At 22.7% G+C, this 12,124-nt stretch overlaps 1 protein-coding gene and 1 long non-coding RNA gene across 2 annotated transcripts; both read left to right on the top strand.

The window, feature by feature from the left end:
* Positions 1 to 5,866: 5,866 nt before the first annotated feature.
* Positions 5,867 to 9,620, top strand: LOC122723784. The gene is made up of 3 exons (XR_006350938.1): positions 5,867 to 5,986; positions 6,093 to 6,164; positions 9,420 to 9,620. It is a non-coding gene; the product is annotated as an uncharacterized LOC122723784 (long non-coding RNA).
* A 391-nt stretch (positions 9,621 to 10,011) lies between these two features.
* Positions 10,012 to 11,787, top strand: LOC110617843 (receptor-like protein 1). The gene is made up of 3 exons (XM_021760849.1): positions 10,012 to 10,081; positions 10,166 to 11,058; positions 11,689 to 11,787. Exons 1-3 carry the CDS (start codon positions 10,012 to 10,014, stop codon positions 11,785 to 11,787), a joined length of 1,062 nt encoding a protein of 353 aa, XP_021616541.1.
* Positions 11,788 to 12,124: the final 337 nt, after the last annotated feature.

Here is a 12,124-nt window from a genome sequence, read left to right as displayed (position 1 = left end):
ACTATGGAGAAATTAAGAGCACGAAAAGAGCAGGTCAAGAAGAGCGGACCACACCCTAGGGTGATTAGGAAGAGCTGCAAACACCCAAAGGTGTGCTAAAGTCAGGATGGCCAAAGAAAATATCATTATATACCGTACTCATCCGTAGGTATGTGAAATATGACTGTTTAAATTCCATCAGGAGTTTTAATCAATAACGTTTGATTAAAATGAAATTTAGAAAATAAAAAACTACAAGCCAAAATTTCTTATTGAATTCTCCAAAATTGAAAAGTATCTTAAACAGTTAAGAAAATGACTATTTATATTAAAAAAACACTAATGTGGAAAATTATAAAAAAATCTTAAAAAAATAAAAATACAAAATTAATTCTCTAAATAATTGAATTTGGGCCTCAAACTTTGTGACTGACCTATGGCCTTTGTCACACTTTTGAAAGTCGCTCGTCTGAAAATTCCTTTTTCAAAAAGCTATTGTAGACTTTTAACGGACGTCGACAGTATATATTAAGTCTGATCCAAGTCTTCCCTAAAATTTATGACTAATTGCTCCACATCAATATGTAATACCATTCTCAGCACACTTGAAGTGTCTAATATTTTATATTGAAAAGAGTCTCTATAGTCTTCAACATGCTCCAGTGAGTGTAAAGTAATCCTAGCATGCCTAAAGTTCTGGTTGCGTCTAAAGGCATTCCAAAGACACATTTTGAAGGGTCTTCCACTTTTAAAAAACTTTCTAATTACCCCTAAAAGTCTGAAAATACATAAATAAAGATTTATTTATTAGGAGGATTTTGGACCAAGATTTAAGGATTCAGTTTAATCAAAGAGATTTTTACAGAGAGAAATCATGAAGCCCTAAAGTTTCCATTAAAGAAGCTTTCCATTAAAGAAGCTCCAGCAAAAGAGTTTATGATTATATTCTTTCTTTCCTTAATTCCTTTATCTCTCAGCGGGTGTTTATTTATTGATTAATTTGCTTTAATTAAGATTATGTGCAACTAAACTCTCTCTCCAATTTAGCTATGCTTTTATTTTGATTTAATTCTGGATATTTTATTACTTCCTCCTTTTCATAATTTTTTTCACTTTAATTTTTCACATATATTAAGAAATAAAATTTTTTTATTAACTTTATGATTATATCTATCTTAAAAATATTAAATTTTACTCTCTCCGTTCTATAATTTTTATTCACTTTATTTTTTTACTTATATTAAAAAATATAATTTTTTTATTAATTTTCAATTATACTCATCTTAAATACATTAAATTTTATTAAATACCAAGAAATAATTTTATATATTATTATGGTGTAACAAAAGTGGACAATAATTTTTGAATAGTTAAAAAAAAAAAGATAAAAATTATAAAACGAAAAGAGTATTATGATTCATTGTGATTTGTACATAATACTTGCTTTATGTTGGATCCTACAATTGCATGATTATATATGTCAAATGACAAATCAAAAACTCTTTGTGGAGGTTCATAGAATAATCAAAGAGGTTAATGGGTTTTAGTCAAACCAATTCTGTGAGAATAGGTAATTAGCTTGATTAGAAAATAATTTGTGTGTTTTGAGAGAAGACATTAAAATAAAATACTTAGGATTGTTCTTTCTTTAAAAAGTAATTATCCCTAATTAAGTGAGTGAATTAATTCATATGCAATAGTCAAATTGATTTTATGAACTCCGATCCCTAGAGGCTTTCTCCATTCTTAAATTGTTGACTCTTTGCACTAAGTTGATTAGTGGTGGTTAATAATTTAATTTTGAATTCTTATTCTGCTTTTAGTAAATAAGTTTATTTGTCTAAATAATTATAGTTTCTATAATTTTATTAATAAATTATAGGGACGTACAATTAAATTGAGTAATTAAGAAATAATAACTGAATAATTATTTTTCATAAAATACAAATTTAGAAATAATTAACCCCCAAAGTAATTTCAGACCACAAGAAAAAATGTTTTTAATTAAAATTGACCATTTATTAATACAGCAGAATAAAAATTAAGAATCCATTTGAGAATTTACATGAACATGATTTTTATAATTCGATTTGAAATTTTAATTTTTATCTTAAAATGCTATCCAATATTATGTACACCAAATAATATTTATCACATAAAATCTTATCACAAACTAGGTTCACTATTCAGTTCTAATTAAAAAAAATAATTAAATTTACTAATTAAGTAATTTCGTTTGACTTTTAATAATTTAAATTAATTTTTAAGTATTCATTTAATAAAATCAATTATTTCGATTCAATTTAATTTTTATGAAATTAAAATAATATAATTGAACTGAAACAAAATTCTTTAGAAATCTTTTTTAAAAATTAATTTCCATATCAAATTATATTTTATTCAATTACATTCCGAAGATATTGGAAAAATAAAAAAGTAAAAGATAATTCTAAAATTGATTGAGTTGACTTCTGGTCAAAAGTTTGTACTTAAAGAAAAAAAAAACAAATAATATGAATTACTCTAGTAAATTATCGCGTTTTCATGGAAAATTAAAAGATGATAAGCTAAAAGTCTCGATCAATCAAAACCGAAGATGCATATGAATGCCAACAATTCTGCAACATTTGAATTTTCTTCACCTCTTTTCTTCTTCTTTTTTTCCTTTTTCTCAAATTCTTTTAATAATTACTGTTGAATTTCACAAGTTTCAAACTAATTAATTTGAATTTACATTGAGTGAGTCTATTAAAAGGTTAAAAGACTTCTTTCTAAAATTTAAAATACTTCATACTTAATAAAAACTCGAGACTATTAATCAACAAAAAAAATAATATTTTTAATAATGAAAGGTGAATATATCCTAATCAATCAGCTACACAATGAGTGTGTGCAACACTATTCTAATCATGCAAAGGCCATAGTAAAAACATGAAATTTGTCTCTCCAAAAGTGTGCTTTATTCAACAAGTGTGCTTTACTCAACAAACTTTAACCATTTAAATTATAATCGATACAATTAGAGAGATATCGTAGTTATCATTAATCATCTGGACAATCACATTCTAAAAAACCTTTTTAGTAGTCTAAACTCCAAGCTAAATTAATTAAGACCTTCTTGTACTCCACATAATGCAGCCATATTAATTCAACATTGTCTGAAATTGATAGCAAACCTTGACTTCCAAGCATATTCATGTTATGGATAAATTTTCCTACAGTAATTTTCTCTGTATGTCCATTTCAAGCATCAACTTCTTTAATAACTCACGTATGTAGTCTATTATTTATATATTAAATTTAACATAAAAAGGCTCAAACATTTGTAAATGGGTTTTAAAATTCATTTCTAAAATTTAGAGTCTATTTTTAAGTTGCATAAATCGAAAACGGGAGAAACAACTCGTTCACTTTAAAAAAAAAAAAGTAAAAATAAACTTACTAATGTGTTTTTAAATTTAGAAACAGATTCCATGTTACGTCTCTAATTAATTTTATGAACCTTAATAATCTATTAGAGAGTTAGTTTTGTCATGTCTCTTTCATAACTCTTATATCTTACTGCTCTTTAGAATTGGTCTTGGGTATTGATATTGTTACAAAACAATTGATTTTAGTAATAATTTATTTTATTTGTAATTTGTTAATAGTTTAAAGTCTATTTCTCATCATTTGGCTAAATATAAATTTTTCAAAAAAAAAAAAAAAAAAGCTCTTAAATAGGACCATGTAAGTTTGAGCGACCAACTGTTTTAAATTATTTGTTAATTCATTATATAGAATAATTTTTTGAGTTAAATTTAATTTAATTTGCAAGATTTAATTGGTCATTTATATTTCAAATTTTAATATTTTATATTTTTCATTTATTTAATTTTTTTATATTATAATTCAAGTTAATTTATGAACTTGAGATCGAATTTTATAAACTACTAATTTAACTTTTAATTGATAACTCAATTTTATGAATTATTTGAATTTGCAAAGTTTTAAATTTTATGCAAAACTATTAGCCATTTTCAACCAATTTGAAAACTAGATTTTATAAACAATTAAATCAGTTGATTTATTTTTATTTTTCAATTGCTATACTTGGAATGAAAAATCAAAATTTTTTTTAATTTAAAAAATTTAGTTTTAAAAAATAATAATTTAATTGGACTTTTTATTTTGGATAGGATCTAATCAACTTGGAGGATGAGGTCTAAAAAGAAAGTTTATCAACTTGTGGAAAATGATGCCATTTGCTTGTGGAAGAAGTAGACTTGCCACAGAAATTGATAGCATCTAATGAACACGGTACTCATTGATATTTGTTTCTGACTATTTCAATTTTAAAATTAAATTATACTCATAATATTTTGTTATTATAATCATAGAAAATTAAATTTAATTGACTATTTAAATAGCATATTATAACTACATTATATTATAAACAAAATTAATGCAAAATTATACATATAAATAATAAATAATAAATATATAAAATGAGTAGGATTGCCAAAAATATTTTTATTATTTATATAATTTCAATTATATTAATTTATTACTTAAATTACACTTTAAAGTTAATAATTTAACTCTGTTTAACTTTTATTTAAAATCACAAATTCAATATTGATATTCATTAAGATACCAAGCATGTTGAGATTAAAAAAAAAATATAGTATATTAAAAGATCCCTAATTAATAATTAATTCCTCATATGAGCATTAACTTTTATTTCCTTTTTCTTAATACTTTGATGATTATTGTATCTTATGATAGAGAAGTTTTGCAACTTGCATAATTGACTCAGAGAAAATGATAGAACGAATTGATTCAAAATTAATTCATGACTTGTAATTAAAACCAAACAATACGGAATGGGTCCCATTGGGCTGGGATCTGCCTATAAAAGGTGAAAGCATTTATGTATTGGGATGCAAGAGATCATAATGAAGGAGTGTTGGATAATGGTGATGATGATTTTATTATTAAAAGAGAGTTGGTGCTGTGATGGATGTCTGGAGAATGAGAGACTTGCTCTGTTGCAAATCAAATCTCATTTCAATTCTTCTTCTTCTTTTATGTCTGCTTGGGGTATAACTGCTGACTGTTGTAGTTGGGTACGTGTAGGCTGCAACTCCACCACAGGGCATGTTGTCAAACTCTCTCTTGATGATGTAAGAAGCACAGAAGGAGATTATTGGTATCTAAATGCTTCTTTGTTTCTTCCCTTCCAGCAATTGAATTCTCTTTCCCTGTGGGGAAATAATATAGCTGGTTGCATCAAGAATGAAGGTCAATCTATTTTAACATTTGAAATTCAATTGAAATTCACTTAATTAGCTTTTTTTTTCCCTTTATTTATTTAATAAATTTGTTAAATGTTATAACTACATTCTTTTTGCAGGTTTTGAAAGGTTAAATTTATTTATTTAATAAATTTGGCAATTTGGAGGTTCTTTATTTAACTGAAAACAGTTTCCACAAAAGCATCTTATCATCTCTAAGTGGTCTTTCATCTTTAAAATATTTATATCTAGAAGCAAATAGATTGAAAGGGATAATTAACATTGAAGGTAACAGAGCTTGATTTTCTACCCTCCTTATTCATTGCTGTCATCATCATTATCTCATACAAAAATGCCATTTCTATATTATTCAACAGAGTTCAATCATCTAATAAGTTTGAAGGAGTTGTATTTATCATTTAATGCAATTGAAGGCTTCATATCTTCAAATGGTAGGAATTTATCTTTTACTTCTTTCATCATTATTTTTCTTAAATTAGGTATAAGCAAATAATAACTTGTACAGGTAATGAAGTACCTTTACAAGTTAACTTGTACAATTTAATGCACGAATTTATTGCACGAATCGATTTAACTGAGCAATTTGGAGTACCTTTCTTTAAGGTCTAATCATGTTAATATCAGCCTTTTATCACCACTCACTAGACTTCCATCTCTCAGCTATTTAGATTTAGAATATAATCAATTGGAAGGACCATTCAATTTCAAAGGTTAGATATTATTTTTTATTTTTCTATTCTTTTTCTTTTTTATTTTTCATGATTTGATCGTAAATTTTATAGTTATATAATTATTTTTGCTTTCTTATTAAATTAGAATTGGGCAAAAGCAAGCTAGTGACATTGGACTTGAGTGGCAATAACATTACAAAATTTGTAGACTCAAGAGGTATGTTGATTACTTATATAGTGTTTGGTTCAATTCTATCTTACAAAATTATATGAAATTCATTTAAATTTTAAATAAAATTCATTTGAAATGAATTTCATTATTTAGTATGACATAATTTAAAATATAAAATTCAATTAAATTCCACATAACTTATCTTTTCATTTCTAAATTACCCTTTAGAGTAAAATTAAAAGGTTACACTCTATCAACAGATTTTATATTTAATAAGTTTATAACAATTAATAAAAAAAAAGCTCATTAAAAATGTATTAATAAATTTAAAATAAATTTTCTTGATTTGATGGTTTACATAATAAAATAAATAGCCTTACTGATTTGAGAAAATAAACTTAAATATTATAAAATTAAAAAATATATATAGTATATAATTATCAATATATAATAATAGTAGATAAATATAAAACTAATTTCATAGTTTTTATCTTTTATAATTAATAAAGTATAAAGCACAAATTATTGAGAGAAAATTATTTAGGAAGAGTATTTTAATCTAAAAGATGTTACTGTATAAATTTTGTGGAATTTATTTTAAATTTCATCAAATTTAATAGGAATTAATTTTATTTATAACCAATTCCATAGAATTAAATTTTAATTCTTATTCAAATTAAATGCATAAAATATAAAACATTAAATCAATGAAAAATAAAGGGTAATTACAGATTTAAAATTCAGTTAGATCAAAGTCAAGTATATACTATTACATAAATATTTATTTATATATTATAAAATTAAAACTCATAATAATATATTATCATAATTAGTAGTTTGATATTTTTATAAGTAATTAAATTTTAATACGTAACATTTTTAAAAAATTATTTTGAAATATTTAAATAAAATTAAAATAATAATATTTTATAATAAAATTTCATAATAATAAATTTAAATAAATAGAAACTTTATATAATTTTATAATATAAAAATAGCTAAATTTTGCCTACCGTCAATATCAGTTTAAGTGTTTGTTTCATTATTATGCTTCAATTTATAATTTATATATATAGAAAGAAGCGTCGGTTTTATCATGATCTTATTTAGTTATTTACAATTAAATTTAAATTTTCAAATAAATAATTATTTTATTATTTAAATAATTTTAAATTAATAATTATTCATATATATCGTACAAAATGATTTTAAATTTTTATCATTTAGAATTAATGCATGTTTAAATTTTTTATTTATAAATTTAATTAATTTTATTTAATAAATATGTAGGATAATTATTAAAATTAATAATTTTGATAATATTTAAAATAATTTTTTTGAGATAAGGCTATTAAAATAATAAGTTTAAATATTAAAATAATTATCGTCATATCATATTATTAATTGTTAATTTTTTGAGTTTAATTAATTTTATTTGATAATTAATTATTATTTAAATATATTTTAATAATTATTATTTTAAAATTTTTTAACCTTGATATATTTTAATAATAATTAAATTTTCATATACGATTATTAAAATAACAAACTTAAATATTATTTAAAAATATTAAAAATAATTATCATAATATTAAAATATTAAATAATAAATTCAAATTTACAAAATACAAATTGAAATGTTTTTCAACAAATTAATAATTTAAAAAAAATAAGATACTAAAGAGGTTATTTTAATTTAAATATTAGTAATTTTATTATTATTTAAATACTTAAAAAATATTTAAATGAATAATCTTATTAAAAATGTATGAAAGAATTTCAAATAAATTATTTTTTTATAAAAAAATATTTGAAAATTTAAATTTAAAAATATTTAAATAAAATATTAAAATTATTATGATAATAAATAATTATTATCGAATTAAATTATAATTGAAGTAATTAAGTTTCATTCAGAAAAACTCTTTAATGGTTGTTAAAATTATAAATTTAGAGTTTTGTCCAAAAGCAGTCAAGTGGTTGAACTGACTCTTTATTTTTATATATACGCTTATTTTATTTCTTTTATTATTAAAAAATTTTATATTACCGAATATGTATATATATAAATACAATATTTTTACTTATAAAAATTAATTTAATTTTTTTAATATTAAAATAATTTTATCTGACAAATAACACCATATTACGTAATATAACAACTAAATCAGCTGTAATTGAACCAAAATAAATAATATTTTTAATTTCTAATTAAATTTTATTTATATTACGTTAATTAAAAAATATTTTTTAAATAAATTAAAAATAATATAAATATTAATATAGTTATGATTTTTATATATTTTATTTCATAATATATGATATTTAATAATTATAAAATTAATTTATTTAATATTATAAAAATTTTTATTACAATCTTTATTTAAAGTAAAAAAATATTTATAATATTGTACAAGTGAATATGTTATTAATTTTAAATTTAATAGAATTAAATTACTTATTATATTAAAAATAATTTATTAAGATTATTTTTCATATTATAATTCACATTTAATAATATAATATTATTTTTCAAAATAATATTTATTTAGGAAAAATAAGATTTAAAATAAAAGAATTATGAAAAATAAGATTAAATTTCATTATAATTTTTTTTATTTCTTTTATCCGCTAATATCAATATGAAGTATACATTTCACAATTAATATATTTACATAACTTAACCTTTTGTTTATTGTTTGTTAAATATTATTCAAAATAATATTCATTTAGGAAAAAGAAAATTTAAAATAAAAGAATTATGAAAAATAAGATTAAATTTCATTATAATTTTTTTTATTTCTTTTATCCGTTAATATCAATATGAAGTATTTAATTTTTATTAATTCTTTTTTTAACTTGGCTTGATATTAAATTAATAGAGATTCAAAGATGAAAGAAAAATAATAATAATAATGTTGAATCGGGACTAACATAAGAAAAATAATAATAATATTTTACTGCAACTAATAATTTTATATATTTTATAAATAATTATTAAAGTAAGTTTAGTTAACTTTAATATTAATATTCGAAAATACTTAAAAATAATTTTAATATATTAAAATTATATAAAAAATTTTATCGTGTATTTTTTATTTTATAACATATAATAAAATAAAGAATCATTTAATTTAATGTATACATAATAAATTTTACTATTAATTATTCAACACCAACTTTTATTTTATTTTTTTATTTTCATTTACATGTTTTAAATTCTTAATTTTTGGATTTTGCTTTTATTGTTGGCTATCAATGAAATGGATGATTTTTTTTTTTTTTTGTAATTACTTGCAGAAATAAGGGCTTCAAACAATATAAGTGAGCTGTATTTAGATGATATGAACATAACAAAAGGAAGCAAGTTATTGGAATCATTGGGAGCATTTAGCCACCTTAAAAATCTATCTCTGGTGTCATGTAAATTCGAAGGAGCAATTCTCCATCAAGGTAAGCTAATTACTTTATTATTATAATTATTTTTCCACTATTTAATTTCAAAAGATATATTTCATTAAAACTCTAAATGTTTATGTTCACATATTTAAATTTTGAAGTTATAGATTCTATCAAAAACAAAGGATTACATCATAATTTACTCTGCATTTTTTAAATTTAATGTAGACATTAGGTATAATTCTAGCAAATTAGAAATATTTGGCTTTATTAATTATATAATTTTTTTAAAAAATACATTTTCTAATTATATTTTTGTGTTAAATTTTAACAAATAATTAGTTTTGCGTTTATTTAAACTTGATGAAGATTACCAAAAGATTATATTTCGTATTTTCCCTATTTGATAGGCTTGCCTTATCTGGAGGATTTGGAAGATTTAAACTTGAATTTTTCGATCATCAATGACAACTTTCTACAAAAAATTGGTGCAATGTCTTCCCTTAAGAAATTATCATTGCGTGGTTGCAGTGGACTTAATGATACGAAGTTTCTAAACCAAGGTAAAATTAATATTAATCTCTCTTTATTTGAGATTTATTTCATTTTGGAGATTCTGGCTAAAACTTTTGCAAATGAATTTACAGGTGTGTGCAAATTAAAACAACTTCAAGAGTTAGATATTTCCTATAATGACATCAGTAGTAGTTTGCCTTCATGTCTGGCTAACATGACATCTCTTCAATCGTTAGATCTCTCTTCCAATAATTTTGTTGGAAACATCTCTTTATCTCCACTTAGGGATTTAACAAATCTCGAATATTTGGATCTCTCAAACAATCTTTTTCAAATTCCAATTTCGTTGAGTCCATTTTTCAACCATTCAAAGCTCAAACACTTTGAAAGTTGGGGTAACAATGAAATATATGGAGAAAAAACCGAACAAAATTTGACCCCAATATTTCAACTAGAGACTCTTTATATAGATGGTTATGCATGCATTGAAGCATTTCCCAAATTCCTTTATTACCAGCATAACCTACGAGTAGCCAGTCTGCAGAGCTTGAAATTGAGAGGAAGATTTCCATATTGGTTGTTACAAAACAACACAAAACTAGAAGCGTTTTACTTAAATAACAATTCCCTCTCAGGGCCTCTTCAATTACCGTTTCATTTCCATTTGAATTTGTCAGTTTTAGATATCTCAGATAATCTCTTCCACGGAATTATTCCACTAGATATTGGAACACATTTTCCGAGATTGAAATTGGTAGACTTGTCTAAAAATGATTTCAATGGTAGCATTCCTTCTTCATTTCGAAATATGAGCCTATTGCAAATTTTAGATTTATCCAACAATCATATTTCTGGAAGTCTACCCTCTGATTTTAGCTGTTCAAATATGATAGGAGTTCATTTGTCTAGAAATCAGCTTCAAGGATCATTAGAAGATGCATTTTTCGATTGCCTTCCATTGGTTGTGTTAGATCTTAGCCACAATAATATGACTGGAAGCATTCCTTTAAAATTTAAACTCCTGGTAAATTTTAAAAAATTTACTTAAAAAATTTACTTTTACTTTCAACATCAATGAATAATGTAAATTGTACATTTCCTTTACTATATTTGCCTCCAAATTGAGCTTGCGAAAATTTTCTTAATAAAATCCCTACATATTTCTTCAGTAACATGTAATATTAAAAAAATATCTTAATTCTTTTTATACTTCACAGTTCAGAATTTATAAAATATATTAAAACTTAGTTTAAACAGCTTTTATATGAAATAGGATTTAAACAGCTCTTTTATGAAATAGGGTTAGGTGAGTAAGTTATTTAAAGAGTTTTGATTTAAAAATAAATAAATTAAAATTTTATTTATTTACGGAAAATAACTTATATTTAAAAAATTATTGAATTAACTCCTAATTAAATTCTCAATTTTATTCAAATTTGGTTATTTTTAAAAGATTATATAAAATAAAATAATTAACAGTCCCTTTTAGTAGGATGGAATCTCGTCGCATAGAGAAGTCTTACAACTTGCATAATTGATTCAAAGAAAATGATAGTACTAATTGATTCAAAATTAATTCATGACTTGTAATTAAAACCAAACAATACGGCATTCTAGGAATGGTTCTCATTGGGCTGGGATCTGCCTATAAAAGGTGAAAGCATTTATGTATTGGGATGCAAGAGATCATAATGAAGGAGTGTTGGATAATGGTGATGATGATTTTATTATTAAAAGAGAGTTGGTGCTCTGATGGATGTTTGGAGAATGAGAGAATTGCTCTGTTGCAAATCAAATCTCATTTCAATTCTTCTTCTTCTTCTTTTATGTCTGTTTGGGGTATAACTGCTGACTGTTGTAGTTGGGTAAACGTAGACTGCTGTAATCATCATTATCTCATACAAAAATACCATTTCTATATTATTCAACAGAGCTCAATCATCTAATAAGTTTGGAGGACTTGGGTTTATGAAATAATGCAATTGAAGGCTTCATATCTTCAAATGGTAGGAATTTATCTTTTACTTCTTTCATAATTTTTTTTTAAAAATTAGCTATAAGCAAATAATAACTTTTATAGATAGTGAGGA

Source organism: Manihot esculenta, chromosome 6 (genome assembly GCF_001659605.2).
Source record: "Manihot esculenta cultivar AM560-2 chromosome 6, M.esculenta_v8, whole genome shotgun sequence".
Lineage (NCBI taxonomy): Eukaryota > Viridiplantae > Streptophyta > Magnoliopsida > Malpighiales > Euphorbiaceae > Manihot > Manihot esculenta.
Note: the sequence above shows the minus strand (reverse complement) of the source record. Positions and strands in the feature narration are given on the sequence as shown.

What these genes read in the sequence shown, in the direction of transcription:
- LOC110617843 (XM_021760849.1), top strand. Translation starts at nt 10,012, where the DNA reads ATGTCTTCCCTTAAGAAATTATCATTGCGTGGTTGCAGTGGACTTAAT. An exon ending in TACGAAGTTTCTAAACCAAG is followed by an intron (nt 10,082 to 10,165) that starts GTAAAATTAATA and finishes ATGAATTTACAG; the next exon opens with GTGTGTGCAAATTAAAACAA. An exon ending in CTTTAAAATTTAAACTCCTG is followed by an intron (nt 11,059 to 11,688) that starts GTAAATTTTAAA and finishes TGCCTATAAAAG; the next exon opens with GTGAAAGCATTTATGTATTG.